Source organism: Nelumbo nucifera, chromosome 6 (assembly GCF_055504915.1).
Source record: "Nelumbo nucifera cultivar China Antique chromosome 6, China Antique-T2T, whole genome shotgun sequence".
Classification (NCBI taxonomy): Eukaryota; Viridiplantae; Streptophyta; class Magnoliopsida; order Proteales; family Nelumbonaceae; genus Nelumbo; species Nelumbo nucifera.
Genome location: NC_142654.1, coordinates 22,728,879 through 22,750,951, shown reverse-complemented (window position 1 = coordinate 22,750,951; position 22,073 = coordinate 22,728,879). Strand labels below are relative to the sequence as shown.

General features: G+C 40.7%; 1 protein-coding gene across 3 annotated transcripts in view; it reads right to left on the bottom strand.

Annotated features, from left to right (window-relative positions):
• Window positions 1-22,073, bottom strand: part of LOC104608338 (phospholipase D beta 1-like) — a 43,525-nt gene that overhangs the window by 5,722 nt on the left and 15,730 nt on the right. For 2 of the 3 annotated variants that reach the window (XM_010274289.3, XM_088890102.1), the window contains exons 3-7: window positions 21,477-21,593; window positions 19,440-19,634; window positions 18,368-18,616; window positions 18,203-18,271; window positions 17,961-18,108 (exon numbers count right to left, since the gene is read on the bottom strand). In XM_010274289.3, coding sequence (XP_010272591.2) covers window positions 17,961-18,108; window positions 18,203-18,271; window positions 18,368-18,616; window positions 19,440-19,634; window positions 21,477-21,593 — 778 coding nt within the window. The remainder of the gene's footprint in view (window positions 1-17,960; window positions 18,109-18,202; window positions 18,272-18,367; window positions 18,617-19,439; window positions 19,635-21,476; window positions 21,594-22,073) is intronic. The other variant, XM_019199599.2, reaches the window with a different exon arrangement.

Sequence of the window (22,073 nt, the reverse complement as noted above, 5' to 3'; positions counted from 1 at the left end):
TTACTGTGTGTAAACAATGTCAACTAATGATTCAGAAATATCCGAAGTCACTGGAGGTCAGAATATGGTCAGTCCAGGGGCTGAAAACTGAGGTTTCCCTGTTGCTATTACAATTCTTGATGGACTGAATTATTTGGAGTGGTCCAAAAGTTTTAAACTGTATGTTGGGCCTAGAGGAAAGCTTGGATACTTGTCTGGTGATATCCCTCAACCCAAAGAGGCTGGTGCAACTCATGATAAGTGGGTTCAAGAAAATTATTTGATCATGTCTTGGCTTATAACTTCCATTCACCCTAGTCTGAGAAAGAATTTTATGTGGGCTGAAACCGCAAAGGAGATATGGGACTAGGCTAAGGCTACTTTTTCTGAGAAAAAGGCACTATGCTTGTATTTATCAACTATAGGTTGAGTCCTCCAATTGTAAACAAGGAGAGAAAAGTTTGTCAAGTTACTATTCATCTCTTACCTCCATGTGAAGGGAACTTGATCATTACCAAAGTGTTGACTGGAAGAATGAATCAGATGCAAGAGAGTACAAAAGGCTTGTAAATAAGTAGAGAGTTTTTGCCTTCTTAACAGGTCTTAACCCTAGTTATGACTTATGAGCCTATTCGAGTTTAGGTTTTAGGGAGCAAGGAACTCCCATCACTTCAAGAAGTGTACTTATTGGTTCAATCTGAGGAGATGAGGATAGCCATGAATCTTCCAGAGGGGGAGCAACAAGTTGCTATCTTTTCCAAAAGAGGTGGTGCAAATAAAAAATGAAGAAGACTAAGGAAGTTGATAAAGACAAGTTAAGATGTACTCACTGTGGTAGACACAGAAACACTAAAGAAACATGTTAGGATCTTGTTGGGAAGTAGAAGAATTTTCATTCCTTCCAAAAGAAGCAGCCACAATATTCTGGGATGAGTTCGAGCTTGGCTAATGTTGTTTCTAGTGGTTCACCTCAAGAGGGTGTTTCTATAGGTTATAACCCTAAGTGGTTGCTCAGTTTTTGATATTGTTCATACTGATGTTTGGGGAGCATACCCATTGTTAATGTCGACTATGTAGGGGTATTTTTGTCATTATGCTTATGTTTAAGTTGCTGATATGTTAGATCTTATGTCCCTCACTTAAGTAGGGGCAAATGTGTCTTTTCCAGAGTATTAGTAATATAAAAACAAATCAGGCCGAATGGGAGAGATGACTTTTTTTCTCTTGTTCGAACCAGATCTTTCTCTCCCTTTCTTCTCTTCTCTTCTTCTTCTTCTTCTTCTTCTTCTTCTTCTTCTTCTCTCTTTCTTTTACTTTGACTGTTATCAGTCTAACAGGATTCAAGGGCAGGCCAAATCATAATATGGTATCAGAGCTAAACTGAGCAAATCGGATCTGCCCAGAATTCTGTAATTTGCGCACCTAGTCTAGGGTTTTCTCTTGCGTTCTTCGCCATCAGTTGGAGATAAGGGAAAGGGCTGAAAAGGAGTGATCGCCCTCTTCCCTTGGAGGTTTCTATGCCTCCAGTTGTGCTGTTCGTGGTTGGTTTCTGTGGTTTGTAAGAAACCCACCCCTAATCGATGAAGAGAAGAGGGCTGATTCGTGTGGTGCAGTGGGTGCCTTGTGCGGTCTGATTCTCAGGTGATTAGGTAAGAGGTTTCTATGCAATTTCTTGTTGTGAATCGAACGATAAGTCTGTTCCAGACTGTATGGTGGGATTTCAGATTGTAGTGTGCTAGGGTTTGTGCATTTTTAAGTATGATTCGAAGGGGGAGTGGTCCTCAAACAGTGTGGTGAAGTTTCAGGTAGTCGTGAGGAAGGGTTTGTGGTGTAAAGAGTGCAATTTACAGCAATAGTAAGTGCTGAAACCAGTGTGTTCAGTGTGCAGTGTGGTCTAGTGTGCAGTGTGCCGAATTCAGCAATGGGAGATGTGAATAAACCCTAGTTGTTTCAAGGTCAAAGTAGAGAAGAAGAAATAAGAAAGAAAAGAGAAAGAAGAAGAAGGAGAGGAGAAGAGTGTTCGGCCAGACTAGAAGAGAGGATGTACAAAAGTACCTCTCCTAGCCGACTCACTTGACTTTTATTCATGAAAAACTTGAGTTACAAGAAAGACAATTTTGTCCCTCATAGAAGATGGAACACGTAACTTAAACTCAGATACAATAGACATTTCACTTTCAATAAGATACACCAGAATGACCAAAATACCCCTGACTCGAGCATTCTAACACTCCCCCTCAAGCTGGAGAGTATATATCATATAGTCCCAGCTTGTTACAAATGTAATCTATTCTTCCCCGAGACAATCCTTTTGTGAAGATATCTGCCCACTGATTTCCTGAGCTCACATGAGATGTAGTTATTACCCCACTTATCACTTTCTCTCCCACAAAGTGACAATCCACCTCAATATGTTTAGTTCTTTCAAGGAAGATAGGATTGGATGAAATGTGAACAGCAGCTTGGTTATCACAGTATAGTTTCATGGGTTTGTCAATTGAGAAACCCATCTCCTGTAGTAGGTTCTTCAACCATACTAGTTCACATGTGGTATGGGCCATAGCCCTGTACACTGCTTCCGCACTACTTCTTGCCACCACTGTTTGCTTCTTGCTCTTCCAAGTTACAAGATTGCCACCCAGGAAGGTACAATACCCTGTGGTTGACCTCCTGTCTGATATAGAGTCAGCCCAATCAGCATCTGTGTTCCCTACTATCTCAAGAGGTCCTCCTTTTTGGTATAACAAACCACGACCTGGAGCACCCTTTAGGTACCTAACAATTCTCAGAACAGCTTCCCAGTGAGGAACCCGGGGATGTTGCAAAAACTGACTCACCACACTCACAGCAAATGATATATCTGGTCGGGTAATGGTCAGGTAGTTTAACTTTCCCACCAACCTTCTGTATCTTCCAGGATCATCAAACTCTTCACCTGCATCCACACTTAACTTGGCATTGAGTTCCATAGGAGTCTCTGCTGGTTTAGCACCTAACAACCCTGTTTCTTCAAGTAGATCAAGAACATATTTCCTCTGACATAGGTTGATCCCCTGTTTTGACCTCGCAACTTCTATTCCTAAGAAATACTTTAGCTTTCCCAGATCTTTCGTATTGAAGTGGTCCTGTAAGAATTTTTTTAGCCTGTCAATTCCATTGCTGTCACTTCCAGTTATGACAATATCATCCACATACACGACTAGCAAGATGTTTCCATCTTTCGAGTTATAGCTAAACACAGAATGATCAACCTGACACTGTTTCATCCCAAAAGTCTTCACCACTTCACTGAACCTGCCGAACCATGCACGAGGAGATTGTTTCAGTCCATAGATTGCCTTTTTGAGCCTGCACACCTTACCAGCCTCACCCTGAACAACAAACCCTGGTGGTTGCTCCATATACACCTCCTCAACAAGATCACCATGTAGGAAGGCATTTTTGATGTCATGTTGTAGGAGAGACCAATCATACATAGTAGCCAATGAGATCAACACCCGAACTAAACCAATTTTAGCCACAGGAGAGAATGTCTCCATATAGTCCACACCATATAACTGAGAATAGCCCTTGGCCACTAACCGTGCCTTCAATCGTTCCACACTGCCATCAGGAAGATGCTTCACTGTATAGACCCATTTACACCCAACAGTGTGCTTACCAGGAGGAAGGGTGGTGAGTTCCCACGTATGATTATGTTGTAGAGCAGAGAGTTCTTCTTCCATGGCTTGCCGCCACCCTGGAGAGGCAAGGGCTTCCTGTACAGTCTTGGGAATGGGGACCGATGAGAGTAATGATATAAACTTGCAATGGGAAGCAGAAAGGTGAGCAGTGGAAACATAGTCTGAAATGGGATGAAGATCTGAGGGAGAAGGGGCAGTAGCAGGATCTGTCGACGGGTGCTGAAGTGGAGGAGAAGCCAAAGCACTTCTGTGAGTATACACTTGAGTAATTGGCGGCGTCTCTGTAGTAACCGGCATATGATGTGCATCTGCAATAGGAGTGGGAACTACGGGAAGGGGGTCCACAACTGGAACAGGAAGAGGAACCACAGAGGGAGAAGAAGAGACCCTAACATTGGAGAAAAAAGGAACTGATTCAAAGAAGGTGACATCAGGGCACACAAACGATTTATGAAACTTGGGGTTATAACACTTGTACCCTTTCTGAGTCCTTGAGTAGCCAAGAAAAATACACTTTGTAGCCCGAGCATCTAGCTTGTCTACTCCAGGCCCCAAGTGCTGAACAAAACAAACACAGCCAAAGACTCTTGGGGTGAGAGGAAAGGGAGACAAAGTGGGGAACAACACGGAGAAAGGGGATTGACTTCCAAGGATTGACATGGGCATCCGATTTATCAAAAAACAGGATGTAAGAACAGCATCACTCCAAAAGTGTTTTGGGACATGCATATTGATCATCAAGGACCGAGCAGTTTCAAGAAGATGTCTATTTTTCCGTTCAGCTACACCGTTTTATTGTGGGGTGTAGGCACAAGAAGTTTGATGAATTATTCAATGATGTTCTAGGTATTGCTGAAATGATGAGGAAATGTATTCTTTGGCATTATCGGAGCGAAGTATTTTCATATGAACACCAAACTGAGTGCGTATTTCAGCATGAAATTTCTGAAAAATAGAGAACAATTCACTACGGTCTTTCATAAGATAGATCCATGTCATCCTTGAAAAGTCATCAACAAAGATTACAAAATACTTAAACCCATTGTATGACACCACTTTAACTGGACCCCATACATCAGAATGAACTAAAACAAAAGGACTTGAGACACGACTATCAGTTCTTGGACTAAATGAGACTCGATGATGTTTTCCCAACTGACATGACTCACAATCTAATGATGAAAGATGACTCAATGAAGGAACTAGCAGCTTCAAAGCCTTGAGAGAGGGATGACCAAGTCTGCAGTGCCATTGGAGAGGAGTAAGAGACGACTGAAAAGCCACTAGAGGGCCACCACCATCAAGGTAATACAAACCACCGGCTTCATGCCCTCCACCAATCTTCGTCCCTGTCTTGAGATCCTGAAACACACAAGAAGAAGGATAGAAGGTTACAGAACAATTAAGGGACTTGGTTAATCTACTAACAAACATAAGGTTAAAAGGGAACTTAGGAACATATAAAACAGATGCTAAAGACAATGAGGAGAGATCAACATCACCAACACCACAAATAGGAGATGTAGAACCATTAGCAAGTGTAACTGTCTGAGATGTGGAGGTGCGAGAAAGGGAAGAAAATACATCAGGAGTCCCAGACATATGGTCCGAGGCGCCAGAATCAATGATCCAGGGTGAGGCTTTGGAAGCTAAACAAGTCATACCTGAATGGGCAAGTGTAGTTGTGTTCTGCTGAGTTGTTTGAAAGAACTGCTCATATATTGCCCGTGGTACAGTCACCATTTCCTGCCTGGAAGCACAAGTGGGTGTGGAGGGGGTTGGTGCAGTTTGCTGGCTTTCAGTAATTGTGCTACTACTCTTAGATGTAACATGGTTAGCCCAAGTGTTGGGTGGACCAGACAAATCATAGCATAAGTTAACTGTGTGTCCCTCTAAGCCACAATGTGTACATTCTCTCTGAGCATTACCCCTTCCTTTTCCACGGCCTCCCCCTGTGCTCTGACAGACTCATACTCAACTTTCAAGCCCACAAGAAACCTAGTCACATCAAGCTGTTCACGTTGCTGTTGTTGGATCTGGACATCTGATGTGAGAGGGTGATACACATTTAGCTCATTGCGGATGTTTCTCAAACTTGCATAATACTCTTCTAAGCATTGACGTCCTTGCTTCAAATTGAAGTACTCTTGGTATAACTGATATACCCTAGTTGTATTGTCTTGTCCAGAGTACAACTTTTTAGCATGATCCCAGATCTCTTTGGCTGTATCTAGGAACATGAAGTTCACACTAATCTTTGGTTCCATGCTGTTCCAAAGCCATGTCATTATCTGTGCATCATCTTGTTCCCAATCACTGAACCCAGGAGAATCAGAGGAAGGTTTCTCCTCCCTCACATGTTTTACTTTCCTCTTGGCCTTCAAGAACACCTCCATAGATTTTGCCCATGGTACATAGTTCTCATCATTCAACTTGATGGATGTCATTTGAACACTTAGATAATCTGAACAGAGCATGATGCCTGTTTTGTTGTCATTCCCAACCACAGTTGAAGCCATCTCAATTATGTCTCCTCTGAATATACACCACAATCTCACACTTGTCACAAGACTTATCTCACTTACAATACCACCAACCCACTTTCTTCAACTGCACATTACACACTACACTCTAAAGCTGAAATCATTCAGTCAACACATCAAACACTTGGACTGCACACTGCAGGACCATTTACCACCAACACACCACTACTGAAATTACTCAGTCATTTCATCGAACACTTGTTCTGCAAACCGCAGAACTGATTACACACCAGGTCTAGGGGTTCACTTTTAAGCATTTAAAAACATAGATATGTCAGCCACCACAACACAATCAACACCACACCACTGCTGTCGTGGACATCAGCAGTCTACCACTCTTCTTTCAGCACACATGTGAGCAAGAAAACACACAAAAAAAACATGACTGATATGTGTATCAGTTTCACCCAGCACCACAACAACTAACTTTCGAAGCACACAAAAAAAATCAGCATTCACAGTCCATTTCTGAACACACGACAGCAGTGTCCATACCTGTATACGACCAGCCCTCTTCGTACACTGAATAGAGGGTCTAGTATACCACTTCAACGACCACCACCGCACCGGCCAGAGGCATTCTCACCTCTGGGTCCTCAAAACGACAATTCCTTTTCAGCCCTTTATCGAGTCTTCAATCAGATCAGCTGTAGGATGATGAAACCTACTGTGAAGCTGGCGGCGAACCCAGGAAGAAGACAGCAGCAAGAAAACGAACACCAGACCTTAATGATCTGATACCATGTGAATAAACCCTAGTTGTTTCTAGGTCAAAGTAGAGAAGAAGAAATAAGAAAGAAAAGAGAAAGAAGAAGAAGGAGAGGAGAAGAGTGTTCGGCCAGACTAGAAGAGAGGATGTACAAAAGTACCTCTCCTAGCCAACCCACTTGACTTTTATTCATGAAAAACTTGAGTTACAAGAAAGACGATTTTGTCCCTCATAGAAGATGGGACACATAACTTAAACTCAGATACAATAGACATTTCACTTTCAATAAGATACACCAGAATGACCAAAATACCCCTGACTCGAGCATTCTAACAGGAGACAACAATGATAGCAAGACTAGTGTGATGGTCCCTACTGACTACCTGAATGTTCAGATGACCTCCATTAAACTGAGTGGAGAAAATTATGTACCTTGGGCTAAATCTGTAGAAATCTTTCTTAAGGCAAAGAAGAAGGTGAAACACATAAGGGAAGAAAAACCATCCACCGATTCTCATGAGTATGATGATTGGGAACAAGAAGATGCACTGATTATCACAAGGTTAAGGAACAATATGGAACCCAAGATTAGTGTAAATTTCATGTTTTTTGATACTGGTAAGGAAGTGTGGGACCATGCTAAGAAGTTGTATTCAGGTTAAGACAATACAACTAGGGTATATCAACTGTTTCAGGAATACTTTAATCTACAACAGGGTAATCAGAGTCTTGAGGAGTACTATGCTAGTATGAAAAACATTTGTAATGAGTTGAATGTTTATCACCCCCTCACTTCTGATGTCAAAATTCAGCAATAGCAGAGAGAACAACTAGATGTGAGTCGATTTTTGGTGGGGCTGAAGTCTGAATATGAACCAGTGCAGGCTTAGATAGTAGGAGGATCAGCTCTCCCTTCCTTAGAAGAGGTGTTTGCTCGACTTACGAGGATTTCTATTGGATCTACCGAGAACCCTAGTGTTTCTGACAGATTAGCTTTTGTAGTATCAAGGGGCTGTGTTGTTAGAGGTGGAGCTCGGGGAGCTCAGTTTGGCCGTAGTGGTAGCAATGGACCGGTATATGGCCGGAGTGGTGGTGATGGACCTGCATATAACCGTGGTGGTGGTCGTACTGAAGGTCGAGATTCAGGGGGAGCCTATGGTAGAGGACGTAGTTCGGATCCGAGGAGGTGTACACATTGTGGTATGGATGGACATAGCATTAATTATTGCTATGATTTGCATGGTCCAGCTTCAACTTGGGCCAATCATGCCATGACTAGTGATAGTAGCTTCAAACAGGAGAGTCGTTCAGCTGATCAGATGCCTCCTACATCCATAGATGTTCCCAGGAAGGAGATGATGAGTGTTCCCCATGATGAGTATGAGAGGTTTGTCCAGGCCACATCTCAGCAGAACACAACCACTCTTGCACACTCAGGTATGGTTTGTCTGGCATCTACACCCAATCCCTGGATTATTGACTCTGGAGCCTCCAATTACATGACTAGAACTCTAGGTGTATTTTCTTCCCTCTCTCATTGCCCAACATCACAATTTGTTATCCTTGCTAATGGCTCCACATCCTCCATTTGTGATGTTGGTAATGTTAACATGGACTCCTTACCCTTATCCTCAGTTTTGTATGTGCCTAAATTTCCGTTTAACCTTATGTCAATTAGTAAGTTGACCAAGTCTCTTAATTGCTCTATTACTTTTTACCCTTCTTCGTGTGTTTTTCAGGATCTCAAGACGGGGATGAAGATTGGTGGAGGGCATGAAGCTGGTGGATTGTATTATCTTGACGGTGGTGGAAGTACGTCAACAGCTCTCCAGTCATCTCTTTCTCCTCTCTAGTGGCACTGTCGATTTGGTTATCCTTCACTGAAAGTTTTGAAGTCTTTGGTTCCTTCGTTGAGTCATCTTTCTGTTTTGGATTGTGAGTCGTGTCAGTTGGGGAAACATCATCGTGTTCCGTATGTTGAGTTCTTTTTCTTTGGTTCATTAAGATGTTTGGGGTCCTTATAAAGTAATGTCATACAATGGATATAAATATTTTGTCATTTTTGTTGATGATTATTCAAGGATAACGTGGCTTTATTTAATGAAAGAAAGGAGTGAATTGTTTGCCATTTTCCAAAAATTTTATGCTGAGATCCGCAACCAATTAGGTGTCCACATTAAAATTTTTCGTTTTGATAATGGCCGTGAATATTTCTCTACATCATTTCAAGAATATTTGGACCAACATGGCATTATCCATCAGACTTCATGTACCTACACCCCACAACAAAATGGGGTGGCTGAGAGAAAGAATCGTCATCTTTTGGAAACAGCTCGATCCCTTATGCACCACATGAATGTACCCAAACCTTTTTGGAGTGATGCAGTGCTTACTTCTTGCTTCTTGATTAACCGGATGCCCATGTCTATCCTTGATGGTCATTCTCCATTCACCACTTTGTTTCCTACCTTGTCTCTGTTTCCTCTTTCTCCTTGGGTTTTTTGGTGAGTCTGCTTCGTTCATAATCTAGGGCTAGGAAGGGACAAGTTAGATGCACGATCCATTAAGTGCATCTTCCTTGGCTATTCCCGGACTCATAAAGGGTATAAGTGTTATTGTCCTAGCTCTCGACGTTCCTTTGTGTGTGCTGATGTTACTTTCTTTGAGTCTATTACGTTTTTCTTGGGGTCTGGTGATGTTTCTTCTTCCTCATCACCTCCTCCCTTTCCTCTTCCAATTGTGGATTCCGTTCCTCTTGTTCCAGCTGTGATCAAGTCCTTGCCTCTGGTGCCAACACCTGTTGAACAACCACTTATCCGTCAAGTGTATACAAATCGCCAACATGCACTAGCTCCTCCTCCAGCTCCACCATCATCGACAGATCCGACAGTCCCCACACCAGCCCCAACCCAAATATCTGATCTTGATCTTTCCATTGCCTTGCGGAAAGATAAACGTAGTTGTACCCTTCATCCTACTTCTAATTATGTTTCTCTCACTCACCTTTCTGCTTCCCATCGCCAATTTATCTCCCTGTTATCCTCTGTTGTTGTCCCTAAGGATGTTCAGGAAGCCCTTGCCTCTCCAGGATGGCGCCGTGCAATGGAAGAAGAACTCTCAGCTCTAACTCATAATCATACATGGGACCTCACCACTCTTCCTCCTGGTAAGTAGGTTGTCGGTTATAAGTGGGTTTATGCTGTTAAGTACTTACCTGATGGTAGTGTAGAGTGGCTGAAAGCTGGACTAGTTGCCAAAGGGTATTCCCAAACCTATGGTATTGACTACACAGAGACCTTCTCCCCAGTTGCTAAGATTGGTTCAGTTCATGTTGTGATCTCTCCTGCTGCAATGTATGATTGGCCCCTCTATCATCTTGATATCAAGAATGTTTTCTTGCATGGTGATCTACTCGAGGAGGTCTATATGGAGCAACCACCGGGGTTTGTTGCTTAGGGGGAGGATGGTAAGGTGTGCCGACTAAAGAAGGCCATTTATGGGCTTAAACAATCTCCTCGAGCATGGTTTGATAGGTTCAATGAGGTGGTAAAGAAGTTTGGTATGAAACAATGCCAAGTTGATCATTCAGTCATCAGTCATGACTCTCAAGCAGGAAAGATCCTATTGGTGGTGTATGTAGATGATATTCTTATTACCGGAAATGATAAAGTGGGAATTGATAGGTTGAAAACTTTTCTGCATGAGCATTTTTAGACCAAGGACCTTGGTAAACTAACATATTTCTTGGGGATAGAAGTAGCAAGGTCTAAGCATGGTATTAACTTGTGTCAGAGGAAATATGTTCTTGATATGCTTGAAGAAACAAGTTTGTTAGGTGCTAAACCAGCTGAAACACCTATGGAAACAAACACTAAGTTGAGCAATGATATGGGTGAAGTATTTGAAGACCCTGGTAGATACCAGCGGCTTGTAGGTAAACTGAACTACCTAACCATTACTCGGCCAGGCATTTCATTTGCGGTTAGTGTGGTAAGTCAGTTCATGCAGAAACCTCTGGTTCCACATTTGGATGCAGTTCTAAGGATTGTGAGGTATTTAAAGGGGGCTCCTGGTCGTGGTTTGATATACAGAAGTGGTGGAAAACTTGAAATAGAAAGATATACTGATGCTGATTGGGCTGGTTCTATATCTGATAGGAGATCTATTACAGGCTATTGCGCTTTTCTTAGGGGTAATATGGTGACATGGAAAAGTCAGAAGCAGATTGTTGTGGCAAGAAGTAGTGCAGAGGCAGAATATAGAGATATGGCACATACTACTTGTGAATTAGTGTGGCTAAGGAACCTTCTACAGGAGATGGGATACACTGTTGACACTCCAATGAAGCTCTACTGTGACAATCAGGCTATTGTCCATATTTCCTCTAATCCAGTGTTTCATGAGAGAACCAAGCACATAGAGGTTGACTGTCACTTTGTGAGAGAGAAGGTGCTGAGTGGAGTGATAGATACTGCATACGTTAACACAGGAAACCAGTGGGCATACTTGTTTACTAAAGGGTTGAGTCGGGGAAGAGTGGACTACATATGTAACAAGTTGGGATTATATGATATATACTCACCAGCTTGAGGGGGAGTGTTAATGTCGACTATGTAGAGGTATTTTTGTCTTTATGCTTATGTTTAAGTTGATGATGTGTAAGGTTATGTTAGATCTTATGTCCCTCACTTAGGTAGGGGCATGTGTGTCTTTTCCAGAGTATTAGTAATATAAAAACTGTTAAGATGTGCCGAATAGGGGTAGTTTAGTCCTCTTCTGTTTATTAAGTAACTTGCTTATGTGGCAGTGTTATTAGAGTTACTCTGCCCCACACTTAAGGGAATTTCTGTCTTTGTAAACATTATTAGAATCTAATATAGATTAAGGGGGTCGACTGAATGGTTAATCCATCAGATTTTCGACAGACCCTTCTTCTTCTTCTTCTTCTTCCTGTTCGGACTACTGTAGCAGCAGTCGAAACATGGTATCAGAGCCATGCTCCTGACCTAAGTCAGTTGGTAAAGCACCTCAGCATTGTTCATGACTCTTCACCTTCGTTTCTGGTCAGTCGATGGAGAGAACTGGTTCGCCCTAGGTCAGAAACATTACAGCTTGTCTCTCTGCTGCGCATAACCTTCTTCAACAAGGAAAGTGACTTCAGCAGTGAATGGTTGATTGATATTCTCAAAGGAAGGTCGGTTCTCTCTTCTTCTAGTGTTACTTATATTTCTGGGTAGAAACCCTACAAGAAGCTGTTAGTATTGAGTAGAACCTAGAGAACTAGGTTCATTGTTGCCCTAGGAAGGGCTGTGTGTGCAATAGCCGAATGGTGTAGGGCTGCTGTAAGTTGTTGAATGGTGTTAGGGCTGCTGTAAGTGGCCGAGTGGTGTAAGGTAGAATGCAGTGACCTTGCCGAACTCCTTGTGGTTGTGTAATGCCCTCTTAAGTGTGTTAAACAAGTCTGAACTGGGTGCAGCAGATTTGGCTGTGTTGTGGTGCTTGAGTGGTTGTAAGAGGGCCTCTACTTGTGATTAGTGAATGGTAAACTGATGCTTATGTGGGACGTAAGTGTGTGAAGTCAGCAGTAGTGTGAATAAGAACAAGTGTGTGCTTCCACTGTGGTGTTTAGAGGCTGCAATGGGTGCTGAAATATCGAACTGTGAACAACATAAATCAGCTTGTAGCTGAGAAGTAAAGTTAGAGACAACTGTGAAAGAGTACAATGGCAGCAATAGGAGATGGCTACAATGATCAGAAACCTAGTGTAGTAATTTCCTCCGACTACCTAGGGGTATAAATGACCTCAATTAAGCTAAATGAGGAGAACTATGTTCCATGGGCTAAATTAGTGGAAGTTTTTCTCAAGGCAAAGAAGAAAGTAAAGCATGTAAGAGATGAGAAGCCACCGGTTGACTCTCCAGGGTTTGATGATTGGGAACAAGAAGATGCTCAAATCATGACTTGGCTATGGAATAGTATGGAACCCAAAATCAGTGCCAACTTCACGTTCCTTGATATGGCTAAGGATATATGGGAGCATGCTAAGAAGCTATATTCTAGATAAGATAACACAACAAGAGTATATCAGCTGTATCAGGAGTACTTTGATTTACAACAAGGAACCAAAACACTAGAAGAGTACTATGTCTGCATGAAGAATATAAGGAATGAACTCAATGTCTATCATCCCCTTACTCCAGATATTCAAGTTCAGCAACAGCAAAGGGAGCAGCTAGATGTTACAAGATTTTTAGTGGGGCTGAAGTCGGAATATGAACCAGTTAGAGCTCAAATATTGGGGGGCTATTGAGCTCTACTCTTCCTACACTTGAGGAAGTATTCTCAAGACTTCGTAGAATTTCTTTGGGCCAGACAGAGAACCCCACACAGTATGATAGATCAGCACTTGTGATAGCTAGAGGTGGTGGACATAGTACAAGAGGGGGAGGTCATTCCAGAGGGGGCCGTGGAAATTCCATGATTGGTCGGGGTGGCCGTGACTCAGGGGGAGGCCGTGGCAGAGGAAAAAATAACTCTACAAGGAAGTGTACTCATTGTGGTAGGGATGGACACACAGTGAATTTCTGTTATGACCTACATGGCCCTCCCTCTAAATGGGCTAATCATGCTGTAGCAGGCGAGGTTGCTATTAGTGACAGTAAACTGGCAGACTGAACACCTCCCACATCTACATCTACTTCTGGGAGGGAGATGGTGAGTGTTCCGCGTGATGAGTATAAACGGTTCCTTCAAACTACTTCACAGACCATGTTTTGACTGCTGCTTTCGGCACATCTTAACACTCCCCCTCAAGCTGGAGGGGGAGTGCAACTTGGTTGTCATAGTACAATTTCATAGGTTTATCCATGTGAAACCCAATTTCTTGTAGGAGATTCCTCAGCCACACTAATTCACAGGTAGTGTGAGCCATGGCCCTATATTCGGCTTCAGCACTGCTTCTGGCTACAACCGTCTGCTTTTTACGCTTCCATGTCACAAGATTTCCTCCCATAAATGTGCAATAGCCTGTAGTAGATCTTCTGTCACTCACTGAGCCTGCCCAGTCTGCATCTGTATACCGAACTACTTCAAGTTTTCCTCCTGGTTTATACAATAGCCCACGGCTTGGAGCTCCTTTCAGATACCTCACAATTCTAAGGACTGCATCCCAGTGAGGTATACGAGGGTTCTGCATGAATTGGCTCACCACACTGACTGCAAAGGAGATGTCGGGTCTCGTGATAATCAGATAGTTCAGCTTTCCCACTAGTCATCTATACCTTCTAGGATCTTCAAATACTTCTCCTGTATCACTGCTCAACTTAACATTTGGTTCCATAGGGGTCTCAGCCGGTTTTGCACCTAACAGTCCTGTTTCTTCCAATAGATCAAGGACATATTTCCTTTGGCACAGATTCACACCTTGTTTTGACCTGACAACCTCTATTCCCAAGAAATACTTTAATGTTCCAAGGTCCTTTGTTTGAAAATGATTTTATAGAAATACCTTTAGTTTGCCAATCCCCAATTTATCACTACCAGTGATGACAATATCATCCACATAGACCACTAATAAAATCTTCCCAGCTTCTGAGTCATAGCTGAACACTGAGTGATCAACCTGGCATTGCTTCATTCCAAAACTCTTCACCACTTCGCTGAACTTCCCAAACCAAGCACGTGGAGATTGCTTTAACCCATAAATTGCTTTCTTCAGCTTGCACACCTTACCACCCTCCCCTTGAGCAACAAACCCAGGTGGTTGCTCCATATATACCTCCTCCACTAGATCACCCTGGAGGAAGGCATTCTTTATGTCAAGTTGAAGGAGAGGCCAATCATACATAACTGCCAAGGAAATTAGGACACGAACGGAATCAATTTTAGCCACCGGAGAGAATGTCTCCATGTAGTCCACACCATACAACTGTGAGTAACCTTTAGCAACAAGTCTGGCCTTCAGATGCTCCACAATACCATCTGGCAAGTATTTCACAGTATACACCCATTTACAGCCCACAACATGCTTCCCAAGTGGGTGAGTAGTAAGTTCCCACGTTTGAGTATGTTGAAGAGCAGAAAGTTCCTCCTCCATTTCCCGCCGCCATCCAGGTGAACTAAGAGCTTCTTGAACATTGTTAGGTATGGAAATAGAAGACAAAAGTGGTCGAATGGGATAGATGACTTTTTTCTCTTGTTCGAACCAGATCTTTATCTCCCTTTCTTCTCTTCTCTTCTTTTTCTTCTTCTTCTCTCTCTTTCTCTCTTTCTTTTACTTTGACTGTTACCAGACTAACAGGATTCAAGGGCAGGCTGAATCATAATACCCATGTTCCTTCTATGGGTGACTATCGTTATTTTTTCCTATTTGTAGATGATTATTCTCGATGTTCATGGGTATACTTGATAAGATCTCGTGATGAGGTACATGCTTTGGTGTGACAATTTCATCAAATGGTTTTGATGCAGTTTGGAGTATGGGCCAAGGTGTTCAGATCAGATAATGCTAGGGAATATCTTGAAAAAGACCTGACATCCTACTTATTAGAGCATAAAGTAATTCATTAGGGCAGTTGTTCATATACTCCACAAAAAAATGATGTAGCAGAAAGGAAGAACAAACATATTGTGGAAGTGGCAAGAAATATTATGTTGAGCTCCACGATTCCAGTTCATTTTTGGGGTGATGCAGTTCTCTTGGTAGTCTTCTTGATTAATAGGACCCTCTCGTGTTCTTGGATACACTATTCCTTTTAGCCTTCTTTGTTCTAAAGGGGAGATGTTTCATGTTCCTTTGAGGGTGTTTGGATATGTATGCTTTGTCCATATCCTTGATACTCACCGCTTGAAATTAGACCCTAAAGCAAAGAAGTATATATTCCTTGGGTATGCAAGAAATTAGAAGGGGTATTTTTGTTATGATCTGGTGTTAGGAAGTCATTGCTACCATGAATGTCACTTTCTTTGAGTCCACACCTTTCGTTTTGGGTAGCGCTTTTCATGAGGAGTGTTTTTGGGGAGGAAATGAGCAACCTACACCACTTCCTATTCCAACTCCTTTACCTACTGTAGTGTATGGCCCACATCAGCACCTATGGAAACAAAGGGGGGTTGGTTCCACAACAGAGGAACCCACACCACTTTTTATTGGCTCATATGAGATTCCAGGTTTGGCTGACATAGACTCAGGTATTCCTTTTGCTTCCATTGATGTTTCAGTTCCTATTGATATTACACCTGTGTCAAACACTATTGGAGATGACCTAGACCATCCTATTGCACTCCAAAAGGGGAGTTGAAGTCAACCCCAAATTGAGGAAAAATGTTGCTCCCTTAAGGAAAGTTGACTGCAAACCCTCTCCATTTGAAAATCTCTTACCTTTTCTCAACTCTCTTAAAACCCAAGCCTTGTGATTAGGCGAGTTTCAGACCTGATTTCCCTTCCTTTCTCTATAAACAAGTACCCAAATCGAGCTCAAAATAGGAGCTCGAAGCATTTTACCACCATTAAAGGGACCCTCATTTTTGTTTCTCATAAAAAACTCTCAAGTCTTGAACCCTTGAGCTTCTAATCTGCCCCAAAAAGGCTAAGAGACACTCTCCAACTTTGATTGACTATCAAATAGTTCAAACACCTCTTCTATTTCTTTCAGAAAATTGATTGAAAGCATCTTGCAAGTTCAAATCTTCTATCAAATGCCATCTTCAGCCTATACTAGCTAATGGATATCAATAGTCAAGGCTACATCCAAGAAGTAAGTTTCTTAACTTGTTTTTCTGTTTCTTAACTTGTTTTAGCTCATTCCATATTTTATTTAGGCTTGAAGAATGAGGTAGAGAGGAGAGGGGTTTGGGGAAACCAATACCCAACTCCTCATAACATCAAATTAGGCCAAGTCCCGAGGAAGTTTGGACTCTTCTCCTAAGGTTTTGGGGTTTTTACCTCTTTTTTCTTGAAGCTAATCCTTGGAAAATTAAGCCTAAACAACTCTCATATTGGGCTTTTACAACATCTTGGAGAGAGGGGTGCCTAACATCTTCCCTCTCCTAATCCATTTGGACCCAAGATCTCCTAGTTGAGTGCTTCTCCAATGATAAAATCGAGTCACTATCAAGAAAATAAAATCGATTTCTTAAAGCTAAAATGAGGGCCCATGTCCTCTAAAAATGGGTGGTGACTCCTTTTTCTTGAGCTGGCCATGAGCTTCTCGGAGCTCACAAGTAGTACTCACACCTACCACATAAGATTCCAGATGCATTCCTCTATTTTTCCCATTCGGCTCAAATTTTATGGGTGCCATCCTCAATCTCTCCCTTGTTATGAATTATCGAACCAGGGTATCTATCTAGATCAATATTAATCATATTTCACTACAGATAAATGATTAATCATTTACCTTTCCCATCCCACCATAAAGAACTTTAGAACTACTCTTCACGAACAATTACAAGAACTTCATCATTGATACATGTTGCTTTCATATGTACAGGTCTATGAATGAAATGCTTGTGATTTGTACAGGGTTCCTGCAGTCCTATGAAGTTTCTTTAGTTACAGAAATACAGTTTCTTCCCTGATGTAAGTTACTTTTATGTGGGGATTAACAAAACAGCAAAACTAAAGCTTGACGAGAGGGACTTTCTCTCTTGATGCATATTGAAAGTATGATCAGGTTTCCTTTTTTGTGGGGATTAACAGAATATTAACACCAGAAATTACTTTATGCTGATAAGCCACACAATAAATTATTATTTCTTACCATTAAAAGTTTTCAGTGATATAGACCTCATTAAATATCAGTCAATCAATATACAAGCAAAAATGATATAAGAAAATGCTCTTACTACTAAAGACAGCTAGATCACCAGTAAGGCCCACACTTTCAATGGTTTATCCCTACCTCTTTTGATGAGATATTTTAACAGATAGTATTGGATCTTTGAAGGGATAACTTTTAAAAAATCCAGCAGGAGAGGAAATGTTTGCTTGACACATCACAAAGAGCAAAATAGTTTTCTTCCATCTTGAAGATTATAGTTCCTCACCTAATTCTTTGTATGAATCCCAATTATATGACGACCCAAGAAAGTATTGATTCTCAATATAAATGAAATGTTGGGCAGCTCGGATGGCCTTTATATAAGCTGTGTGTATGCTCATGTCAATCAGAACATTCTTGCCACATACTAGGTTCTGTTGCATATAATATGGTAGTTATCAACTATAAGAACAGAATAGCTAGAAGGAAGCCATCACAAGAAGATGAACTCTATTTACTTCCTCTCACCTTATTTATAGCATCTTTTGGGTCCTTGGGAAAACCTTTCACGGAATTTGAATCAATTGAACGAAAAACCTAAGAGTTGAAAATCAGAAGAAGCATACCAAGTCTCAAAAATGAAATCAAATACATAAAATTCAATACTATGAGTCAACCAATGACCACTTTTACCTGAACATGCCAATTCTCTGGATCAGTCTCACTTAAGCAAGGAACATCAAGCATCCCAATGATGTCTGGAATTCTTTCTATTCTGAGCAAGGCATCATCAACTGGCTTTTTAAACCTTTTAATTCCCTCTGGTTTTGTTGCTTTCTGCCAACGCTCTTCAAAGTTAGTGAGGATGTCATAGGCTGCTGGACCATCTATTTTACAATGCAAATCATGCCATGGTTCTCTTGGACAACCAACAACTGGACCCTATTATTCAGTAATACAAATAAGTAAACCAAAAAAAAAAAAAAAACAGGAAAAGACACATAAATAACCTCACCAGATGATTTGGTGTGATGGTTTACTAAGTTCACATTACCAAGTTTTTCTAATAACATTTTCCATTGTTAGAACTGCACATTTAAGTGGAAGTATGCAAATTTCCCTTTGTTTTGGAACAATTTGTTATTGTAGGTAAAAGTTTTGGAATCTGAGCCAGGTTACAAGCCTCAGATTGTCATGTCACCTCAGGTGGATGCAAGGGATAAACCATGGAGTGTTTTCTTCAATGATTACAAGATCAACTTCTTCATGGCATGATGACTTGAGATTATGGCAGCATCATGACAGTAAACTAGTATTTAAGGTTCAGAAGAGGTTGTAGGATTGACAATTGAGAGGAAAAGAGGTTACTTGACCAGATCATGCTGTCATTTGTGAATTTTCCTTTAATAGGGCTTGGCATTCAGTAAGAGAGATCTCTTTGGGACATGGCACAATATTAGAAGCCTTAGATTCCCAGGAATGTCCTTGGCATTGAACCATGGTTAGCCCAGGATAGAAGAACGAGAGAAAAAATTTTATGCTGCTAGGATGGTGGCAAATGGCAATATTGCCTTCGTCAGTTTTTGACATGTAAGAAATCAAGATGGATCTTTAGCACTTTCCATCTTCTGGTATATAAATTGGAAAACCATAAATATGCATGAAGCTCACAGAAGTATTATGGGGTTACAAAGAGTATTGCAATAGGAATGCCAACTACTAACAGATTGCTATAATATAGAAGAAAACGTGGCAGGATGGTTACCGTGAAAGTAGGATTATGGTAGTCATCTTTATGCACTGTTTGTAATGTCCTCAATATGGGATGTTCTGGAGTATCATATCGCCCATCACATAAATCAAGTCCTCCAACAAAAGCTATGATCTTTCTTTTATTGTTACCAGCATCAGCATCTACAATAACAGTTTTTTGATGATGTGTATAGAGTGTCCCGGTTTCCTGACAATGAAAGTTTTTAAGGGAAAAAGTTCATTGCAAATTTATCACGTCTGGTACCAAAACTGGAATAATAATTTAATGAGAAATTTCATACTAATGAATGAAGAAGGAAAACCAAACATAAGCAAAATATTACATATCAACCATATTTTTTTTATCAGTAAATATGTGAACAAGGTGGATCTTTGTAACTTCTATGCGATTTATGGTGGCCTGAAAATATTGAATAGAATTAAAAATGTCTTTTTTTTTTCTCTTTTCGATCTGGCTGTCAACAAGGACTCACCTGGGATGCACCAGCCATTCCATGGAATATTCAACCTGCAGTTCTGCAGGTAAGAACCTGGATCTCCACTGGGGGAGAGATGACACATGATCATCAGAACAAGAGGTGACTAACTGCATTAAAAATGTCTTCAGCCAAATGGAAAATATGCAAAGGAAACATTAGTTTTAAATCTGACCATTTGTTTTTTAGTGGACCTTTAGTGCTTCAACTTAACATTGATGGCATCTTGATTCTTCATAATGGATAATGTCTTAAAGAATAGGGAAACGAATGTGGATTGTCTAGAGGAGTTTGAATTGACTTCCTCTTTATTCAAAATGTGTGTTGAGTGTGGGACATCTTCTATTCAAACATAACAATAGAAAACTATTCTCTATAAAATTTGCTGGGTACTTGATCATAGGAAGGAATCCTAGTCAAGCTCAAGTATTTGGCTTGAAATGTTGAACTTCCAGTTAAAACCTCCATGTCTTTTTTTTTTTTGCTAGAAAAAAAGATGTGGAACCACATCCAAGTGAAAGAAAATCCAGCAATCAGGAAATCAAATTGCATCAATATCTGCATATTGTATAAAATCTCCTAATTTTATAGACATTTGTTATCTCCTATTTGATAGGGAATTGGTATATTATATTGGGAGAAGACTCTGGGCTTTCAGCTTAAAAGTGCAGCTCAAACTGTCTATTTTTAAACAAAGAAAGATTCCAAAATCCTTACTGGGGTGCATAATATAGGTTCATTTCATTCACCAATTAAGAGCTATTCTTATATTGCAACTCTATCTTTTAATGTGTTGGGTGTTCTTTCATAGAATCTTAAAATACTAAAATCACAGGCAAGGAAGTTAGGGCATATCTGTAACCAAAAAGAACAGGAAAAGGCAATGCTTTATTGTTGGTATTGATTCTCATTTGAAGTACTCAATTGTTTTCATTAATAATTGATATGTTATTGAGAAAATAAATCATGGAAAATTGGCTTTCATTTTCAAGGCTTTTCTATACATGATATATTCCAATAAGTTGGTTTTCACTGCAACTTCAAGAGTATGACTATAGATGTCCAGAACTCCAGCAAAATATATAATACGATTTCATTAGGGGGTACCCAAATAACATTCAAAGGCCTCACCATTGAACACAATGAGCAAAAGGCCCACCTCTGGGCAACTACTAATTTGACCTATCCTCAAGAAATCCAGAAGTGTAAGATTTGACAACTTCTACATAACCTGAACTATCTGGAAAGAATTGTTGATAATCTGAACTATAATTGGTAGGGTACAAGATATGTAGAATCTTATCCTTGGAGAACAAATTATAGTTCTAAGTGTCCAGAATATTGCTGCATAAAATGCCAGATGCACCTTCTCTATGTGGATAACATTTTAGGTTTCATCCTTCAGGTTTCCAATCAAACTAAAACAGGCTTAACCCAAGACAAAGATGTCACTGAATTAATTCATGCACGATGTAGGGAATTATCTAATGTAGAAAACAATTAAAACTGTAGCATAACCAAGGATTCAAAGAAGATAAACAATTTACTCTAACCTGCTGTTTGGCCCAGCTGTGCCTTTTCCCAGCAGATCGGGGACAAAGGATCAGTTGCACTGAGGACTGCTTGAAAAAATGACGAGTCTCCTCGTCATGGGTTTGCATGAGTCCATCCTACATTCATTTACTTTGATGAGATTAGTAGATAAGAGATTGAAAATTTTTCTAATTGTAATGTAGAGTGATGACACTGGCATACAAGAAAGCACTTTATAACATCTTACAAATTGTTAGCAACAAAAATCAGAATTTCCAAATACATATTTAGAGCTACTAAGCTTATGACTACTCAGCAACAGAAAGCATATGGACAGAAAACAGAAGAAAACATACAAGTAGCCTAAATGTACTTTCCTTTCTCTGTTTTCAGTGAAAAATTCAGGCCACTAGTTCTAGGTTACTCTCACTCTAATGACTGCAATACAGACTGTCTCCTTGTGCACAGATATGTATGTATTACTGTTTTTTATCAGCAAGAAAATGAATTTTATTAATAAATGAGTGAAACAGGTTACAGAAAAACAGAAAGACAAACTATGCCCAACAACATATTATAAAACAGCCCAAAAAAGCTGCTGCCTGTAGGCCCCCTGT